General features: G+C 40.9%; 1 protein-coding gene across 16 annotated transcripts in view; it reads left to right on the forward strand.

Annotated features, from left to right (window-relative positions):
• Nucleotides 1-3,206: 3,206 nt before the first annotated feature.
• The window catches only part of PRIM2 (DNA primase subunit 2), a 296,493-nt gene continuing 279,366 nt past the window's right edge, over nt 3,207-20,333 (forward strand). For 7 of the 16 annotated variants that reach the window (XM_037894260.2, XM_043542429.1, XM_043542433.1 and 4 more), the window contains exons 1-5: nt 3,207-3,324; nt 3,838-4,006; nt 5,096-5,199; nt 7,732-7,811; nt 15,401-15,521. In XM_037894260.2, coding sequence (XP_037750188.1) covers nt 3,853-4,006; nt 5,096-5,199; nt 7,732-7,811; nt 15,401-15,521 — 459 coding nt within the window. In that variant the 5' untranslated portion in view covers nt 3,207-3,324; nt 3,838-3,852. The other 9 variants (XM_037894258.2, XM_037894261.2, XM_043542435.1 and 6 more) reach the window with 8 other exon arrangements.

Raw genomic sequence — 20,333 nt, forward strand, 5'->3', positions numbered from 1 at the left:
TCATTTGGGACCTGAAAAAGCAGGAAAGCTTGTTTTTCTTTTCCAGATTATGAACAAACAGGAAAATGAAGGTGAAGACAACTGATTTACCTGCAGAAGCCAATATTTAAGTTTCTCATGTTGCCCTCGCTGACAGTCTTATTTTTTTTAAGTATTTCATTTAACTATTTTAGTTAAAAACAATTTTAACAAAAACAAACCTAGAATACATAATGTTGTTGTTTTAGTTAAATAAAACAATTTAAATGTCTGTCTGGTGATGTTCTCCTAATACAGCATGGCAAGAAAATCCTCCAAATATTAACGATTAACCAGTTGAATTGGAGATATTTATGAAGTCATTGGGAGGTGAACTATCTGCTTCAATTACCTTTGGTAAATGAAATAACCAAACAATCATTCATTTTCAGATATAGCTGTAAAACTAATCTGAAAAGTTTTCAAAATAAATCACTTTAAAAACGTATAGTGTGTACCTTCTAAAAATGAAACCTTCATCTATCTCTGAGTTGTAAAGAATATATATTAAGGTTATAACAATCAACAAGAATGCACTTTTATGTAGAAATCCATGATTGAGTCTTCCTGACTAATGATTTAAATCAAATCCACCCTGGTTGTGCCTAAACCACCTCCCAGCTTTCAAAATACTATTGATATTGTAATTAGCCTGCTGTCTGATTACTGGATACTGTCCCTCCAATGTGTGGTGAGCAGGAGGGAAAGGGATCCAATCAGTGAATGGCACTGTGTACTGCAGTTCAACAGCTAGCCCGTAGAGGAGTACTGGGGGAAAAAAGTAATATCCTGAGGTCAGATGAGCCAGCGGCTGTGTGGGAGCAGGAGAAGCAGGGTAATAGGCAGTCAAAGTTGGGACTGGAACTGAGACAAGAAAGGTAGAGTTGAGTGTTTTTTTCTGTTAAAAGCAATTGTGCCTAGGTTATCTGCACCTTTACTTTCTGGCAGCTGTTGTAAAATAATCTTGTGTTACTCAGAATCTGGGAGTGTTTATGGCAGTGGTCCCCAAGCTTTTTACCTCATGCCCTTCCCCCCCGCCCCCATTGGAGCCGGGAGCAGGGCCAAAGCTCCAGGAGGAGGGGACGTGGACAGAGGAAAGGGAGCAGAGGCTGGGGCCACAGCTGGTGGCAGAAGCGGACCCTTGGCCAGAGGCCAAGGCCTGCAGCTGGGCATGGAGCCCCGGGCGCAGGGGCGGCAGCCGGGACCCCAGGCATGGGGCTAGCAGCTGGGGTCGGGGCCAGGAGCGGGGCTGGGTGGTACTCCCTCCCCAGCTCCTGTGGCGGCTGGTCTGGTGAGTTCCACTGTGCAGGCACTGTGTGGAAAAAGTACTTCCTTTTGTTTGTTTTAAACGTGCTGCCTGGCTATTAATTTCCTAGGGTAACCACTGGTTCTTGTGTTATGTGAAGGCATAAATAACACATCCGCATTCATTTTCTCCACACCAATCCTGATTTTATAGACCTCTATCATATACCTCCTACCCGTCATCTCTTTTCCAAGGTGAACAGTTCCAGTCTTTTTTAATCTCTCCTCATATAGAAGCTGTTCCATACCACTAATAATTTTTACTGTCTTTCTCTGTATCTTTTCCAATTCTAAAATATCTGTTTAAAGATGGGCAACCAGAACTGCATGCAGTATTCCAGAGGTGGGCACACAATGGATTTATACAGTTGCATTATGATATTTTCTTATCATTTATCCCTTTCTTAATGGTTCCTAACATTCTGTTAGCTTTTTTGACAATCATGACTGCAGGGGCTTCAGCGAACCTGGCCAGAGAGGTGGCTCAGTAGGGGAGGGTGCCTAGGGGATGGAGCAGCTCCATGTGGGGAGGACCCAGGCTGGGATGTGTGCGAAGAGGGTGTTAAGCCCTTGTCTGGGAGGGTGTGCGAAGAGGGTGTTAAGCCCTTGCTGTGGAGTTTGCAGATTTGGGGCGTGAACAGGCTGGAAATCACTCCCCCCCACCCTCCCCGCCACTCCAGAGCTTAGCTGAGGAACAGAGAGGTTTCCCTAGGCCAGTGCTGTGCAACGCTTTGGCACATGTAGGGCTTGACTCTTCCTGGCCAGCACCCCAGGCAGGAGGGTCTTGGGCTTTCCCAGGGTGCCTGCCCAGCCAGAGGCAGTGGGGGAAGGAAGAAAGCCAGGCTGTTGGTGAGCTCAGTGCTCTGACCAGGGGCTGGTTCTCTGCACAGTGGAGAACAGGACACACCACACTGGGGCTGGGGGGTGTATATGGAGGAGCAGGGGAGCTGGGGCGGGAAGAGAAGTGGCAAAGCAGGGAGACAACAACGAGAAGGGAAGTGTGTAAAGGGCTGATGGGTGGGCCGCAGAAGCGACATGTAACCAGCCGGCGACTGCCCACCCTCATCAACCACCACAGCGCGCAGCCAGTGTCGGACGGAAATGGGAGAGGTGGTGGATCCCTGCTGGCCGAGAGCCGGCCCGCATTGGAGGCTGTGCTGATGGACCAGCGGGCGAGCGCTCGCTGCATCTTCTCTGCACCACCAGCGTTACGCACCCACTCCCACCGTTGGCCACTGGACCCGCACACTCAGCGCTAGTGGGCGGGAGGATGGCAAGCAGGCACCTGACCAACAGCAGGACCCACCAGTACTGATGGGGAGCAGGGGCACGACAGAAAATATGGGGCAATTTGCCTGATTTTAAGAAAAAGTCAGGACACCTGCAGAAGGGCTTAAATAGGGTGGTGCGCTCCCTTTAAAAACGGGACGTCTGGGCATCCGAATTAAGCACGTAATGAAGCGAGGCCTGTGGAACTGATGTCGCTGTGGGAGCTGCTGTGCAGCAGCAGTTTTGGTGGCAGGCCATAAGCCCTACAAGCTTCCCCTCTTACTTTGACAAAGCTGAACCTGCAGGCAAGAGCTGCGGCAGGCGCTGGCCCCCCATCTCCCCCCGGGCTGCTGGGCTTGCACCCCACGCTTTGCTGCCGCTCGCTTGAGCATCAATGCCCGCCCCACGGGCTGAGCCACCGCCCCGCGCCGCCCTTCCCCGCCCCCCGCCGGGCGTGCGGAACAGCCGCTGGGCGATCCACGGGCTGCAAGGCCGGCGCGCCGCGGGCGAAGGCACAAAGGGGACCTAGGCCCAACCACCGCGCCTCCGCTTCCCGTCTCGCTCCGCTCGCTCACCCAATCACGCGGCGGGGGCGGAGTCAGGTGTCGCGCGGGTGCCGCTGGCGGGGGCGGGGTGAGAGGCAGAGCCCAGCGGCCGGAAGTGAGGCCAGCCGGGCGGGGCTGCGCTGCGCGCGGGAAACCGGCTGGGTCCGTGTGGAGGCAGGGCAGGCGGGTGAGGTCTGCGCGTCCTCGGGTCGCCCAGTTCCCGGCTCTGGGATTGGCGCTACTGCCCCGTGCGCGGCGGTCAGGGAGCCGTGGGCCCGCACCGCTGCCTCCGCTCCCCGGCATTGCCTGAGAGCGGCCCCCCGGTGTCCCGTCCCCTTAGTAGGAGTGACCCTCCTGACCCGTCTGGGGAGGGGTGCGGGCTTCCACCATCCTGTCCCGCGGCGGGGGGCTCCCAGTCTCTTCGGGGGTGGTGATGTTAAAGCCCCAAGAATTGGCAGGAGGGTCCCAGCGAGTCTGTCTGAACCGGCTCACTCCAGGTTTGAAAGTGACTCGGTTTCAGGTTGCTGCTGCTCTTGTTAACTTGGCCCACCGGGCAGTCTGTTCCACTGCCTGTAAACTAGGGATGGATCCAGGGAGGTAGTGATGTAATGTCGCCCTCTTTTTTTGGGCAAAATTTGGTTATTGATGAAGATATGGCGACTAACAAATATTGTTGTTCAACTTTTTTTTTTCTTTCTAGTTTCTCTTAAAGAAAATGGAGTTTTCTCGAGAAAAAAGGTTGAAGGGAAGGCTGGCTGGTGATAGACGAGGTGATCTGTATCCTCACAGCTTGCAGTTCTACCTGCAGCCTCCCACTGAGAATATTTCTTTAGCTGAGTTTGAAAATTTTGCCATTGATAGGCTTAAATGTGAGTAACACCATAAATCTTCATCACCATTTTTTTTGCACTTTGGGTAAATGCAGTGAGAGGTGATCTATAGTCAGTGAGTGATAGGATGTTAATGTTCAGAGTGGGATGGAGACTTACTTTGACATCAGTTACCAGAGCTAGAAGACTCCCATGTAATGCAGCTGTTTTAGCATCAGAATAACATGTTTGTCATCTACTCTTCCTATGTGTTTTGTGTCTTCACTTGTACTTCTAGTTTACTTTTCAAGCATATATTTCCATTACTAATATTTTGTAATTTCTAGTTGACAAATATAAAAAAAAAGTACAACAAAATTTATTTTGGCAGCCTATTTGTGTGTGCGTAAATGCCCCGAGAATTTTGCTTTTTAATTTCATTAACGCTAATTGAGTTTTAAGTACTGCAAAATACTGTATGTGAAAAAACACCTAATGAATTCTGAATAGCTGTTAAATTTGGACATGTTTGTATCACTTACTGTACAAATGTTTATGAACATTTGTACAAACAAGTAAAATGCTCTCTTGTTCATGGATGGTTTGGCTTGTTTGCATAAAAGAGAAGATCATACATGCCCCACAGACTAAGGATAAAACATGAGTATCGAAAGAATCAGAGGGGAAGGTCCCAGGAAAACAATGATGATAGTAAATAGTATCACAATATCATAGAATTTTCATAGCTTTTAAAATAAAGTAAGCAAGTAGAAAGAATGAGGAGAACTAGTGGCACCTTAGAGACTAACAAATTTGTTTGGGCATAAGGTTTCGTGGGCTAAAACCCACTTCATCAGATGCATGTAGTGGAAAATACAGTAGGAAGATATATATTATACACAGAGAACATGAAAAAATGGGGGTTGCCATTCCAACTCTAACGAGACTAATCAATTAAGGTGGGCTATTATCAGCAGGAGGAAAAAAAACTTTTGTAGTGATAATCAGGATGGCTCATTTCAAACAGTTGACAAGAAGGTGTGAGTAACAGTAGCGGAAAAATTAGCATGGGGAAATAGTTGTAATGTATCTTTTTATACTACAAGTTTTGCTCATGCTGATTTCATTTGTCTCCTCTAATTACTTTAGTGCTCAAAGTAGTTGAGAACCTTGGTGTGAGCTATGTGAAAGGTAGTGATGAGTACAAAAGCAAGCTGGAGCGTGAGATTCGAAAGCTTAAATTTCCATACAAAGTAAGTACATAATTGAAAAAGATTATGCTTTTTCTTTTTGCTATAGATTTTATTTTCAATTTACTGTCGAAAATAGGGATGCACTCGTTGAATACTGCACTCAAAGCATAAATTCTATAATTTGAACGTTTTATATCACTGAATTTTTTTTTCTCTGTGCCTATCAACTACATTTTTTTCTTTTTAATTTTCTGTTAATTTATCTTCTGACCTAATTGGGCACGTTGGAAATTTTGCATATTCAAAACTCCTATCAAAGTCAGCTGAAAGCTGTTTGAGTGAGGTCTGCAGGATTCTCAGTGAGGTTTGGAGGGCATAATGTGTGCTCTATTTTTAAAATCACCATCTGCTTCTAGCAGAGTGGAAGTTGAGCCTTTCACAGGATTTATTTCTTTTTTTGGTGTATTGGCATAATTTGCCCCAGCAATACTGTGTTAAACTCTGGGAATAGCGTTTTTCTAGGGCTGTCAAACGATTAAAAAAATTAATCGTGATTAATTGCACGATGAAACTACAATAGAATACCATTTATTTAAATATTTTTGAATGTTCTAGATTTTCAAATATATTGATGTCAATTACAACACAGAATACAAAGTGTACAGTGCTCACTTAATATTTTTGATTACAAATATTTGTGCTGTAAAAATAAAAGAAATAGTATTTTTCAGTTCACTTCATACAAGTACTGGAATGCAATCTCTTTATTCTGAAAGTAGACCTTACAAATGTAGAATTATGTACAAAAAACAGCTGTGTTCAAAAACAAAACAGTGTAAAACTTTAGAACTTACAAGTCCACTTAGTCCTACTTCTTATTCGGCCAATCGCTAAGACAAACAAGTTTGTTTATATTTGCAGGAGATAATGCTGACCCCTTCTTGTTTACAAGGTCACCTAAAAGTGAGAACAGACATTCGCGTGGCACTGTTGTAGCCAGCGTTGCAAGATATTTATATGCCAGATGCGTTAAAGATTCATATGTCCCTTCATCTTCAATCGCTATTACAGAGGACGTGTCCATGCTGAGGACGAGTTCTACTCAATAACAGTCCAAAGCAGTGCAGACCGATGCATGTTCACTTTCATCATCTGAGTCAGATGCCACCAACAGAACGTTGATTTTCTTTTTTGATGGTTCTCTAATTTCTGCATCAGAGTGTTGCTCTTTTAAGACTTCTGAAAGCTTGGTCCACACCTCGTCCTTCTCAGATTTTGGATGGGACTTCAGATTCTTAACCTTGGTTTGAGTGCTGTAGCTATCTTTAGAAATCTCACATTGTTACCTTCTTTGCATTTTGTCAAATCTGCAGTGAAAGTGTTCTTAAAATGAACAACATGTGCTGAGTCATCATCTGAGACTGCTATAATATGAAATACGTGGCAGAATGCGGGTAAAACAGAGCAGAAGACATACTATTCTCCTCCAAGGAGTTCAGTCAGTTTAATTAATGCATTTTTTTAACATGAGTCATCAGCATGGAAGCATGTCCTCTGGAATGGTAGCAGAAGGGTGTAGGGGCATACGAGTGTTTAGCATATCTGGCATGTAAATACCTTGCAGTGACAGCTACAAAAGTGCCATGCGAACGCCTGTTCTCACTTTCAGGTGACATTGTAAATAGGAAGCCGGCAGCATTATCTCCTGTAAATGTAAGCAAACTTGTTTGTCTTAGCGATTGGCTGAACAAGAAATAGGACTGAGTGGACCTACAGGCTCTAAAGTTATACACTGTTTTGTTTTTGAGTGCAGTTATGTAACAAAAAAAAAATCTACATTTGTAAATTGCACTTTCACAATAAAGAGATTGCGTTATGGTACTTGTATGAGGGCAATTGAAAAATATTATTTCTTTTGTTTATCATTTTTACAATGCAAATATTTCTAATAAAAATATAAAATGACCATTGTACACTTTGTATTCTGTGTTGTAAATGAAATCAAATATATCTGAAAATGTAGAAAACATCCAAGAATATAAAATAAATTTAAATTGATATTCTATTGTTAAACAATGTGATTAAAACGGCAATTAATAACCATTACATTTTTAAATCAAGATTAATGTTTTTGAGTTAATTGCATGAGTTAACTGCGATTAATCAACAGCCCTAATGTTTTCTAGTAAGTGCAGAAAAAGCACACAGAATTGTTTAAGTGTGGGTACTTCCAAATAATTAGCTTTGGTTTGTTTGCACAGATGAGTGCTTTGAAGGAAACTTTGTCCCAAATTATAACCGTTTTAATTCAGAGCAAGTAGTTGGTTGAGAAGTTTCCTTCTACTATGAAGTGTATTCTTAGTTGCCATTTTCAGTGAACAGTAGGGTTTTTTCCATTTGTCTTTTGATAACTCTTGCAGCATTTACCGAGTTTGTCAAAAGCATAGAAAGAATTTAATGTACTTTACATGTTTTACAGTGACGTGACAAGAAGGTTGTGGGTCTTGATACTTAATTTGGGATTTATTTCTCAACTTCAGTTTTCTTTTACTGCCATAATTCAATATGTATTTTCTCTTATGAAAACTGTAGGCTTTGGTTGAAGATGATTATGATGCAAGGAGGAAAGACCATATCTCTCATTTCATACTGCGCCTTGCTTATTGCCAGTCGTACGTATTTTTTAAGCAAATATATATTTTTAATATTTCAAGCAAATGGTTAAAACTTTGGCACCTAAAGGTGGTAATGTGGTACTAAATATAGAGACAACTTTTCTTTGTTTCAGGTATAAGCCTGTTCTCTATTTAGAAACTTAGTCAGGAAGAGAATTCATATGTGGTGGAACATGACATACAATAAAAAAGCTGGAATATATTTTTATACTTCAAATTAGGCATGAATCAGTTTATTTTGATATTTAAATAATGCACTCCCCACATAGTCTTTGGGTACTAATACACGTAGTTTTTTATTTTCAAAGGCACTCAGCATTGATTTTAACTTAGTTTCCATTGACATAAATGGAAATAGATTTAGGCTGGTACTGAGCACTTTTGACCCTCAGTAATTGACAAGTCGGTTTAAAAAGATTACCACTGTAGATCACTGCCTTATACATGGTCCCCAATCATCTTTTTAAGCAAAAGCTGGGATTTTAAAAAAGCGCCTTAGCGAATTAGGGGCCCAGCTTCCACTGAATTTCAGTTGGAGTTGGTTGCTGAACTCTTTTAAGAAGCTTTGAAAATCTCACGATAAGTACATGCATGGGTTTAATACTGCGATTAAAAGGTAGAAAGTTTGCCCTTCTACATGTATGTCTGTGGACAATCAGGAAAAGTATCCCAGGTATTGCAGTGGACATGTGAAAAGCAGTCTTGCAGGTAGCCAGATCGCGAAACATGCAGGTTTTTACAAGTCAGTATGATTTCTTGAATTGTACCCAGAAGGTAATAGGAAGCAAATGCAGTCTTTGCAATTCTGTTGTAATATGTTCCTTAGGGTCAATGCCAATAAATCAGATATGTTCCACACATCCTGTATCTTCTAAGTTTTCTCCATAATCACCCCAAGTAGAAGTGTTGTAGTAATGGAATCTCATATTCTCAAGGGTATGAGTAACTCCTGTGAGGTCCAGTGGCAGTGGTTGCAGTTGTGTAGCTGAACAGATATGGAGGGGTAGGAGAGAGGAGCTTCTGGTTATAAATGGTCAGCTCTTGATAGCAGTTAGGGGTGCAGAGCGACTCCCAGAAAAAGCATCTTCTTGACAAGAGGCTATGAAACTACCCAGAAATATACATACAACCTGGCCTGACATCTTAGATTGCTTCACTTGACTACCAGATTTGCTTCTGTCTTGCCTTAAGTTTTAACCATGCCTGTATCCTGATCTCTACATTCAGAGCAGAGACTACACTATTTGGGCGTAACTAAGGACACGTCTGCATGGTGTGGTAATGTACACCAGTGGGATGTGAATTCTAATGTGCCCCAATGTATTGTATTTTAACTGGCCCGTATAGATCCTATTTTAGTGCACACCGGCAGGGTCTTCACGTGTCAGTTTCATGAATTCTAATGTGCAGTCCTACTGGTGTGAATCCCGCACTTTGTAAACAAGTCCTTAAAAGCAAAACCTGAATGACACTGTAGCCTAAACTTCATTGCTTTTCCCACTGGCATCACAAGATAATGACCGTATGGGGTGACATAATAGCAGCTTGCATAGGAGACTTTTAGGGCAGATGAGTAATTGTCAGTATTGCCGTGTGGGATCTCTGAGACTCAAAAATGGGGCCAGCCAAGTGCAATCCTGTCTTCATTCGTGGTCTGCAGGTCTCATAGTTTCTTAAAATCAGCAAATAAGTAATTTTTAGTGGTCCCTGTGAATTGATACTCCGTCTCTAGTTAGTTAAATGTTACTAGTACTTTAAAAATGCATAGATTGCAGGAGATTTTCATTAGTGTAGGATCAGTTGTTTTAATGTGTGTAGACATGTTATACATACACACTTTCTTATTTCATAAACTCCATTAGTGATTCCAACCAGCAATGTACATAATATAGTTCTTTAAAAACAAAGTTCTGACTATCTATTTAAGATGGCAACTTTTTTTTTTAAGGGACCACTGTTAACTTGTAAACCAGACTCAACATTTCATAAATTGGATGTTTTTTTTTCTAAAAGATACACTCAGAAAGTTATTTGGGGGAAGTCTGTGGCTTGTGTTCTACCAGAGATCAGAGTAGATGATCACAATGGTCTCTTCTGGTCTTGGAATCTATGAGGAGAACCTCCTTTACTTACAATTTAAATTTAGAGTTTATTAAATAAAAAGCTAGTGAAAACATTTCTATTGGGTTTTTATGCACTTTGCACCATTTTGTATACTGTGAATTTTACTTTCTCGTTAAATTAGTTTCTCCCTTGCTGAAAAGCCCCTCATTTTAAAAAAGGCAAAATATGTTAGAAAAAATATGTTGAGAATTTTTTTAAATCTGAAACTGGATGCTTTTTGAAATAAGATGGAAGTTGATGATGTCCCTAAAATTTCCAATTTCTTCTTTTTAAAAAGAAGTTTGGCATTGTGGGATGCAGTGTTATCTAGTGGATAGAGCATTGGATTCAGGCTTGGGAGACCTGGCTTCTATTCCGAGCTCAGCCACTGACCTTGAGAAAGTCATTTCACCTTCTGTAAAATGGAGATGAGTCTGCGTAAAATGCTTTGAGATCTATTAATGAAAAATGCTATGTAAGATCTAGGTGATGGAATTATTTCAGGAAAAAAACATGCATATTGCAGTGTTCTGTAACTTCATGAGGGTGATGCGCTTTCACGCAGGCTGTTGTAAGCTAAATGCTAACAGTATGGTATTGCTGTGGAAAAGTTTGTTAGCCAGTTTCCATCCTATGTAAATTCTGTTTATTCCTTTGGGAAGATATAATTTAATGGTTAATAGTGAAAGAGAAAATAGAGAGAAGGTAGGTGAGGCAATATTTTTTTATTGGACCAACTTCTCTTGTGGGGAGAGATAAGTTCTCGAGTTTACACAGAGCTGTTTTTCTGTCTTCCCCGCAACAGAAGTTGGTCCAGTAAAAGATATTACCTTACACACCTTGTCTCTCTAATATCCTGGGACCAACACAGCATGCAAAAAGGAAAAATAAACATCTTAAATTGGTAATGTTTCTTGAATGAAAAGATCTTGAACTGACACACAAACTGTACTGGGTGATCTGTTATTAACCACCAAAATGCAGCCTTGTCTGAGATGAAAGTTGCCATGCACTGATAAATTGACACTACTCAATAGATAAGAACTGGAAGTGAATAGTACAGGAAAACTTTTTGAATTAAATGTCATAAGATGGAGAAGCAAAGCTTGGCACAGATCAGTGATTCTATAGTTGCTTTTTGTTTAGTGCTAAATTTGGAGTCCATGTTACAGAAGAAGGTTGGATCACAAATTTTGTGCAGAATTAATTAGTTTAATTGTCTACAAGGAAGATGTGTTTATAGCTAAAATACTTGTGGGGGTAGGGAGTGGTGTGTGCTTACTTTTTCTTTAGTGGATCAACAATGCCACCCAGAGGCAAAAATGTGCGTTTTTCATTTTTTCTTTCTCTGGTTCTTTGCTAAATTATTTGGATTGAATATCACTTTTTTGTATTTGTTCTCTGCTGGGCTTTAGTTGTATATATTTGGAATGAACATAAACTTTATTTGTGAGCACTAATACCACCATCCTCCCTGTCAGACCTGTAGCCTGAGTGTCATCTTTGACTTTCTAGCTCCTTTCCTCCAGTCTGTGCCTAAATCTTGCCGATTCTTCCTGCATAATGTCAAAGATACAGTCTTCCCTCTCTATTCATGCTGCTAAAACTCTCACCCAGGCTCTCATCTCATCTTTTTACTAGTGCAACATGCTCTCTTCTGGCCTTGACAGATGCACTCTTGCCCCCACTTGTATTAATTGAAAACACTGCAGCAACAATAATTTTTCTAGCTTGCTGTCTTGACCACGTTACCCCTCTTGTATTCCTCCACAGGCCCTCTTTCTTCATTGCATCAAATGAGAATTCACTTTCAAGGCCTTTTATGGTGTATTTCCATGCATCTTCCCTTTTCTATTAAAATGTTGACTCCTGCCTCAATTCTGCCAATGAAGCCGTCCTTCATTGCCCACTAGTTAAATTTTCAAACAGGCATCTTTGTGCCTTTATGCTGCTTATCATATGTGGGAGAAGCTCTCTGTAAACATCAACAAAGCCATCTCCATTGTGCTGCTTCAAGTTCTTCCTTAAGTTTCCTTTGCTGGGAGGCAAACAAACTCTTTGCAATGGTTGTGCAGCTGGTGTGCTGAGACCAGTATTGTATCAGTTTTTTGTGTTTCCTCATCTGACTGTATCCATGGTTTGTCCTTTGTCTCTCTTATACTCTTAAGTATAAGCTCTTTAGGAGCAGGGACCATCTTTGTTCTGTTAGTACAGTAGCTAGCACACTGGGATTCTGGTCTTTGATTGGGGTTCCTAGGCACTATCTCAATACAAACAAAAAGTTCTTTTCTTCCATGACTAGCTTCTGACATTTAGCTATGAACTGTGAACCACTGATGACACGCTAGACTTGTAATTGTTTTATACATTTAAGAAACATTTACAAGTAGGCATTATAGAACTTTGAATGGACTAAGTTCTAATGTATGGGTTCAGAACAAATGCTTCTGTTTGTTTCAAATACAATTTCTGTGGAGTGGGAGGATATTCTAAAAACTTTCCTAATTTGAAAGAGACTGTTCCGTTCTCACTAAGAATCATGTAGGGACTGTGGGTTGAATTATGTAGTATTCCCATATAAGAAGTATAGTATTCTCATATAGTATTCCCAATTTAAGAAAACTTAAATTACTAAACTTCTTTTCCCTCTCTCTCTGCTTTTTAGGATTTAAAAGTTAACTCCCCATCTGCATGCTTTGTTCCTCTGTTCCGTTCGTAAACCATCACAACTTCCTTAAACCGCCTGCAGCTCCCATATTTTCAATTGCATTTTGAACAATCATTGGGCACTCTTTAACACTCGTCATGTTCATTAGTTACATGTTCATAGTTTTTGATTGACATTAGGTTGGTGTTGCTTTTCAAAAGTACCTTCAATGTAATTTTATGCAAGGGCACTTGTTAATAACTGTTTTTAAAGCAGGTAATAAATTGTCACAGATCCACAGGATCTTTGCTATGCCTCCAAATTTGGAACAGTCTCTAGGAGGAACTCCTAGAGTAGTGATTCTCAATCTTTCCAGACTACTGTACACTTTAGGAGTCTGATTTATCTTGTGTACTTGCAAGTTTCACCTCACTTAAACTGTATTTTTATGTCTGATTTTGTAAGCAATTAGAAGTGTCACAGCACACTATTACTGAAAAATTGCTTACTTTCTCATTTTTACCATATAATTATAAAATAAATCAATTGGAATATAAATTATTATATTTACATTTCAGTGTATATAAAGCAATATAAATAAGTCATCTGTATGAAATTTTAGTTTGCACTGACTTCGCTAGTGCTTTTTATGTAGCCTGTTCTAAAACTAGGCAAATATCTAGATGAGTTGATGTACTCCTTGGAAGACCTCTGAGTACCCCCAGGGTTGAGAAGCACTGCCCTAGATATCTCACTGTTCCTCCAGGGTAAGTTGTGCGGCTTACCCACTTCCTTATACTGGGCCTTCAGCACTCCTCCTCTTTCACATCGTGAGCTCTGTTCAGGGAGTCCAAATGAGACAGATTCCTGATGGAGACTTGTATGTTCTTCAGGGATTAATGCACCTCACCAAGCATGTGCAGTGACAGTCACATGGTGTTGTCAAACAGTAGGGTTTATTCGTTAACTAGAAATGAATAAGCATAGGAAATCCCTTAGGATAGTATAAAGAACTGAAGGCTGAAGCATAGTCCATTCTGGGTAGCCCAGCCAAGTTTTAGACACTGTTTGTTTTTATGTAATATATATTTGTGTGTGTGTGTATGTGTATATATTTGGAGTTTGCGGAGAGTGATCAATGAGAGAAATCCGAAGAAGTGAGTACATTTCAAAAAGGAGCCTTTAAAATGTTTTCTCTGCAAAAGTTAAATAATTTTTTCTAAACAAATTACCTTAGAAATTCACGTCCGAAGAGTTGCATAAGAATGTCCATACTGGTCAGATCAAAGTTCCATCCTGCCCAGTATCCTGTCTTCCAACGGTGACCAATGCCAGGTGCCCCAGAGGGAATGAATAGAAGAGGTAATCATCAGTGATCCATCCCCTGTCGCCCATTCCCAGCTTTCTGGCAAACAGAGGCTAGGACACCATCCCTTCCCGTCCTGGCTAATAGCCATTGATGGACCTATCCTCCATGAATGTATCTAGTTCTTTTTTTTTTTTAACTATGTTATACTCTTGGCCTTCACAATATCCTCTGGTAAAGAGTTCCACAGGTTGACTGTGCATTGTGTAAAGAAATACTTCCTTTTGTCTGTTTTAAACCTGCTGCCTATTAATTTCATTTGGTGATCCCTTGTTCTTGTGTTATGTGAAGGGGTAAGTAACACTTCCTCCATACCAGTCATGATTTTATAGATCTGTATCATATCCCCCTTTAGTTGTCTCTTTTCCAAGCTGAATAGTCCCATCTTATTAATCTCTCCTCATATGGAAGCTGTTCCATACCCCTAATAATTTTTGTTGCCCTTTTCTGAACCTTTTCCAGTTCTTTGTCTTTTTTGAGATGGGGTGACCACATCTGCAGTCAGTATTCAAGATGTGGGGCGTACCATGGACTTATATAGAAGCAATATGATATTTTACTGTCTTATTATTTATCTTAATGATTCTCAACATTCTGTTCACTTTTTTGACTGCCTCTGCACATTGAGTGGATATTTACATAGAACTATTCACAATGACTCCAAGATCTCTTTCTTGAGTGGTAACAGCTAATTTAGACCACATCATTTTGTATGAATAGTTGGGATTGTTTTCCAATGTGCATTACTTTGCATTTATCAACATTAAATCTCATCTGCCATTTTATTACCCATTTTGAGAGACCCTTTTGTAGCTCTTCGCAGTCTGCTTTGGACTTCACTATCTTGAGTAGTTTTGTATCATCTTCAAATTTTGCCACCTCACTGTTTACCCCTTTTTCCAGATCATTTATGAATATGTTGAATAATACTAGTCCCAGTACAGACCCCTGTGGGACACCACTATTTACCTCTCTCCATTCTAAAAACTGGCCATTTATTCCTACCCTTGTTTCCTATCTTTTTAGGATGCTGATCCCTGAGGGGACCTTCCCTCTTAGCTCATGACAGCTTATTTTGCTTAAGAGCCTTTGGTGAGGGACCTTGTCAAAGGCTTTCTGAAAATCTAAGAACGCTATATCCACTGGATACCCCTTGTCCACATGCTAATATTATGCTAATTTGGAGTCTGAATGGGATCTTTTGACCATTAAAGCAAAGGGATTTTAGTTATGTAAGTACAAATCTCTCTAATATACTGTTAGTTAATCTTGTTATTTCAAAATCATAACACCCTTTTTCACTGTAAGAATAAAAGACTTACCTTGACACCTGCAGAACATTATTTCTAGAAGGGTGAGACTGAGTGTATCTTGCATTAATAGTATCACATTGATGGTTGCACTGTGTTTAAGACTAAACAGAGAGATTATTTGTATCTTATTATTATTATTATTATTTTTTAACTGCAGTGAGGATCTCAGACGATGGTTCATTCAACAAGAAATGGACCTTTTTCGATATCGGTTTAATGCGCTAACTGGTGATTTGGTCGAGAAATTCCTGAAATATGTTAATTTGTCATATGGAGCTGTAAGTACACTGTTTTGTAGTTTTTTGGTTGTTCTGCAATGTATCTTACTCTAACATTTTCTAGAACTTTTTCATTGATTAAATGTTCTATTGTAAAAGTTCTAAACTCTTATAAAGGAAATAAAAGTTCTCAGAACTTCTGAAACTAGGGAATATGTGCCGTAAAATGACAATTCTTTATGCATTGTATTGTAGTTTTGTGCTTGGCTGGATCACAAATGGAATATCACTTTTAAATCTCATTTGTAACAAGGGCTATAGTACTGTTGTTGGGAGAACATTGTTCACAAAGAACTTCTAGGAGGAAAGCAGCGGTATTGTTGTACAGCTAAAGCTTTGGAAGGTTGGCTAGAGTCTCCAAATGGGACTTGGGTATATGTCTCTCAGTTGTCCTTCAGTGGAGATCTGGCTTATACCAGGCTGTTTCCCTTTCTGTAAATGTACATCAGAAATGCTGAATCATAGACTGAGGCTATTAAGAGAAACTGTTGATTTGTATAAATGCGTTTTTAGGGACCATGATGGGAGTATCAGTACATTTTTGGGAGCTGACTTGGTCATTTGATCCTAACATAGGGCATATACTGTGAGGCTCTGTCTTCTTCAGACTATTGGCTGGAATTGGTGAATATTCTTTGAGAGTACAGAATTTTGTCTCTTCATAACTATTGTTGGTAGAGTGCATTCCAGCCTGCTGCTGAGACAACAGAGCCAGTTGTTTCTGCGGTGACTCTTTCTTTCTGGAGTATCCAAGATACAGTCTGTGTGCTCTGGAGACTTGTACAATGTACTACTCAATGAATTCAAAAATTGAGAAGATTATGAAAAGATTCAAAATGTAACTGTTCACACTAGTTAAAAAATAACTAACGGGATATTTATTGCAGCTGTGGAGATGAGTGAGCTACACACTTATATAGAATAGAACTTATGCCATAGCTGGACCGTCTATTCCAGGGATCAGCAACCTTTGGCATGCGGCCCATCAGGGAAATCCACTGGTGGGCCGGGATGGTTTGTTTACCTGCAGTGTCCGCAGGTTCGGCCGATCGCAGCTCCCACTGGCCGTGGTTCACTGTTCAAGGCCAATGGGGGCTGCGGGAAGTGGCGTGGGCAGAGGGATGTGCTGGCCGCCGCTTCCTACAGCTCCCGTTGGCCTGGAATGGCGAACTGCGGCCAGTGGGATCTGCGATCGGCCGAACCTGCGGATGCTGCAGGTAAACCAGCTTGGCCTGCTAGTGGATTTCTCTGACAGGCCAGGTGCCAAAGATTTCCGATCCCTGATCTATTCCATGATTATGGTTGCAGGAAGAAGGAATTCTGGGATTTAATGTGATCACACATGGTATGTGTATGCTATTATATATTTTACACATCAGTGAGTGCGACTGGTTTATCCTTGTTCAAAGGCCTTGGCAGGCAAATGTCTTGAAACTGTATAAAATATAACAGCCCTGACCTGAGAAGAGGGTCGGTCATTCCATCCAAGATCTGGCAGGCATGAAACTATGTCCAGCAGAATTGGTCTCTGTGGGATAACCTGAAGTACTTTAGACCTATCAGAGACTCCAGGTGGAAGATGGTGACTACCAGGAAAGCTAAATTTGCTTTTAAGCTATTTTAAAAATGTGTTTTCTATAACGCTTTTGTTCTGAAGAAACAGTACTTTTCTTTATGAAAGCTAGCTGGTCACTGGTTAATCCTGTTGTTGCCCCTGAGAGAACAGAACTGTGGGTGCTGAGCTGAAGTCACAGATGCAGAGGTGATCACAGAAAATTGGTTGGGACTACAGCCTGAGACCCTGGTCTAGAGGGAGAGAATCACAGGATTCTGCCTTGAGAAAGGTGACGTATGGTGGCCTGAAACCTAAGTGGAGTGCTCTCAAGGAGACCATGAAGGGGTCAGAGATGCAGTTAAATTAGGAACTGTGACAAAACAGTTTATTATTGTATTTCCTGAGCATTCCGCCGTGCCCCCCAACCCCCAAAGTGTACTCTTCCGCTTCCCCCGCCCCCAGCGTGCCATTGGAAAATGAAAATAAAAAGGGGTATATTTAACCTCTGTGGATTCTGTTATTTCATGGCCATCGAATCCACCTTGCTTTAGAACTGGAATCCAAGCTTGCATTTAGAAAGTTTCTAATGCTTATGGTGGTGGTGAAAACACTGAAACTGTTAACTCCATAAACCAAAGCATTGTTGTGTTTGAGTCTGCAGAGAGCATAATAAAATAGCTCTGTATTGCGAACTGTTCTATTGTCTTAATGAGTTTTTAACTGAAATTTAAAGATGCCAATTTGAGTACCAGCCTTGTTAGATATTTCACTTGACTATTTTAGTAGAAACATCCATTTAATATTTCTATTCCACAATTCTAAACTATTTCCTGTGCAGCCCCAGGTGCCAAAAACCTCCTAGCTTTGCCCCAGACAGTTTCTATAGTGCAACTGTGTTGTCAAAAATCATTGCATATTAAAAACTGGAAATGTGGGGGCAGTGTAAAATGGAATTTATTATTGGTGTATAACATACAATCCTATTTCATTTAAAAAAATCTACATTTTAAAATTAAGCTTCAGCAGATTATCCATGCTGCCACACCAGAGTGCTGCAGGATCCAGAAGTCTTGCACTGTAACTTAGGTTCAGTATGTCACAGCATACATGGGCCCATTGGATACACAGCAACTCATTCTGAAAAGTTTTCCATGCTCTTACGTAGCTTTATTGTAGAGGAAGATAAAGAATAACTGTCACAGAACTTAAGCACTGTTTATTGGACATCTTGTCTACACTAGCAGCACATGTAGGGTATATGTAGCTACATATCACAGTGAAAAGCAGACTGCATCCATACTGTGGTGCATAGCTCATGTGTTGAGAGAGCCTCAGGGGGGAAGGCTCAAGCAGCAGTGAAGTGTGTCGCTACTTCTCCCACTACCAGAGCCTTTCCCCTCTGCTGGGGCCTTTCACTGTGGCAAGGAAAGGGTTATGGCAGAAGGGTGGCAGCAGCACACTACATAGCTAAAAATAGCGATGTAGATGTGGGAGGCGCTGCTTGGGCATGTAGTGAGCCCTGTAGGGTATATACCCGAAGGTTCTGGCATGTCTTTACTCTGCTTGCGGTCTGGGAGCATGTGGAATTCTATGGGCAAGTTAATGATAGAAAGATAAGGAGAGGTATCATTTGATTCGTAAAAATCTATTGACTCAGAATTTCAGTGGTATCCCCTTTTGCAGCATGGCAGGTGGACCCATACCTGGGCTCCCAGCTCCAGGTCCTCCAGTTGGTGGAAATATTGATAATTTTGTTGGAAATGGATTCAGTTGGGTATCATTTGAAAAGCCCTTTTACCCACAAACACAGTGGTAGCAAACATGTTAAACCTAGAACAATTATATAGATATTTAAAAAAGAAGTGAAGATCAATATTTATTTGGCATGCCTGTGTAACAGTATAAGTAAACATCCAACCCACATAAAGTTAAATTGTGGCTCCTGACTGACAGTAGTGTGTTGTCAGATTATGCACAGAACAAGAAGGGGCAATTTTAAAGCAACAGGTTGAGCTCACTCGCATTACATCCCATTCGCTTATGATGGACCAGAGCTCATTATTATGATAAAAATATGATCACTAAAGATGTCAGTCAAGTGGATACTTTGGGTCATGACTTGTAGGAAGCCTTCAAAATCCAAAGAAGTATTCAAGGCTCCATCAATTTATGGTCTCCAGTCAAGAAAACAGACTGAAGCTGTGCTCTAATGCAAAGAAGAAATTTAGAGTGACGGTGGCAGTGACTAGTACAGAGCTAAATGCATTGTTGTTTTTTGCATGTCTTGTGGTTGTGTCCAGATTTCAGTGTGCTGTTGATCTTGTACTTTCCCATAGTCTCACATAGTTCTCCATGGTATCATGATCTATGCTCTAATGTGCTGGAATAATGCGTATGTGCCAGGCAAAAAGTAAGCAAACTAATGCTTGCATGGTCTTCCTAAGTCAGCACCTACTGACAAGCTCTCAGCAAACCAGAAACTCTTAAAGCCTGCTGAGATTTGTCTGAATGCTTCCTTATGAGGCTACAGAGAAAATACTGGATCTATGACAAAGTCCACCTTGTGTTTGACACCTATGTGGAGGAATCAGAAATATTACCAGAATCAAGAGACTTCCTTTTATTGCACCTGTTCGATACAAATTCATAGACTCCACAAACATCTCCAAAGTTGCAGTGAAAAAGCTACTGTCTCATACTCTCATGAAGGGTGAGTTAACTGCATATCTTGCAGGAAAAACACTCCAGCAGGTGAAGAATGGCTAGAAGAATTTGACTTTCACATGGTGTAATGAAACTGTTGCCTTGCATTGTTCAGTGGAGTTTCTTCATAGTTCCCATGAAGTGGTTGACAGTAAAATTATCTTGCATACCTTCCATGCCAGAGTAAGAGGTGCTACTACACTATAGATTTTTGCCCAAGACACAGATGTCCTAGTGCTCTCTATGAGATGCTACCCAAGTCTTCAGCAAGATTCTGGTTTTGTGCCTGCTGCAGGGGAACAAAGCTATTGTATATTCCTATCACTCAGACCAGCCTTCACATTGCCAAGTTTTCTTGCCCTTTCAGGATGTGACACGATTGGAAGATTGGCTGGAAAGACCAAATTATACTGGAAATCATTTGATTCAGCCTCTGAAGACCAATGTTCCCTCTAATTTTTTCCATCCAAAATTTTGTGTGGAATAAATTTTGTTATGTGCACCAAGGTATGTGCAGATGTGCGCCATTAATAGAAACAAAAAACCTAGATATA

This window comes from Chelonia mydas, chromosome 3 (assembly GCF_015237465.2).
Source record: "Chelonia mydas isolate rCheMyd1 chromosome 3, rCheMyd1.pri.v2, whole genome shotgun sequence".
NCBI classification, from domain to species: Eukaryota; Metazoa; Chordata; order Testudines; family Cheloniidae; genus Chelonia; species Chelonia mydas.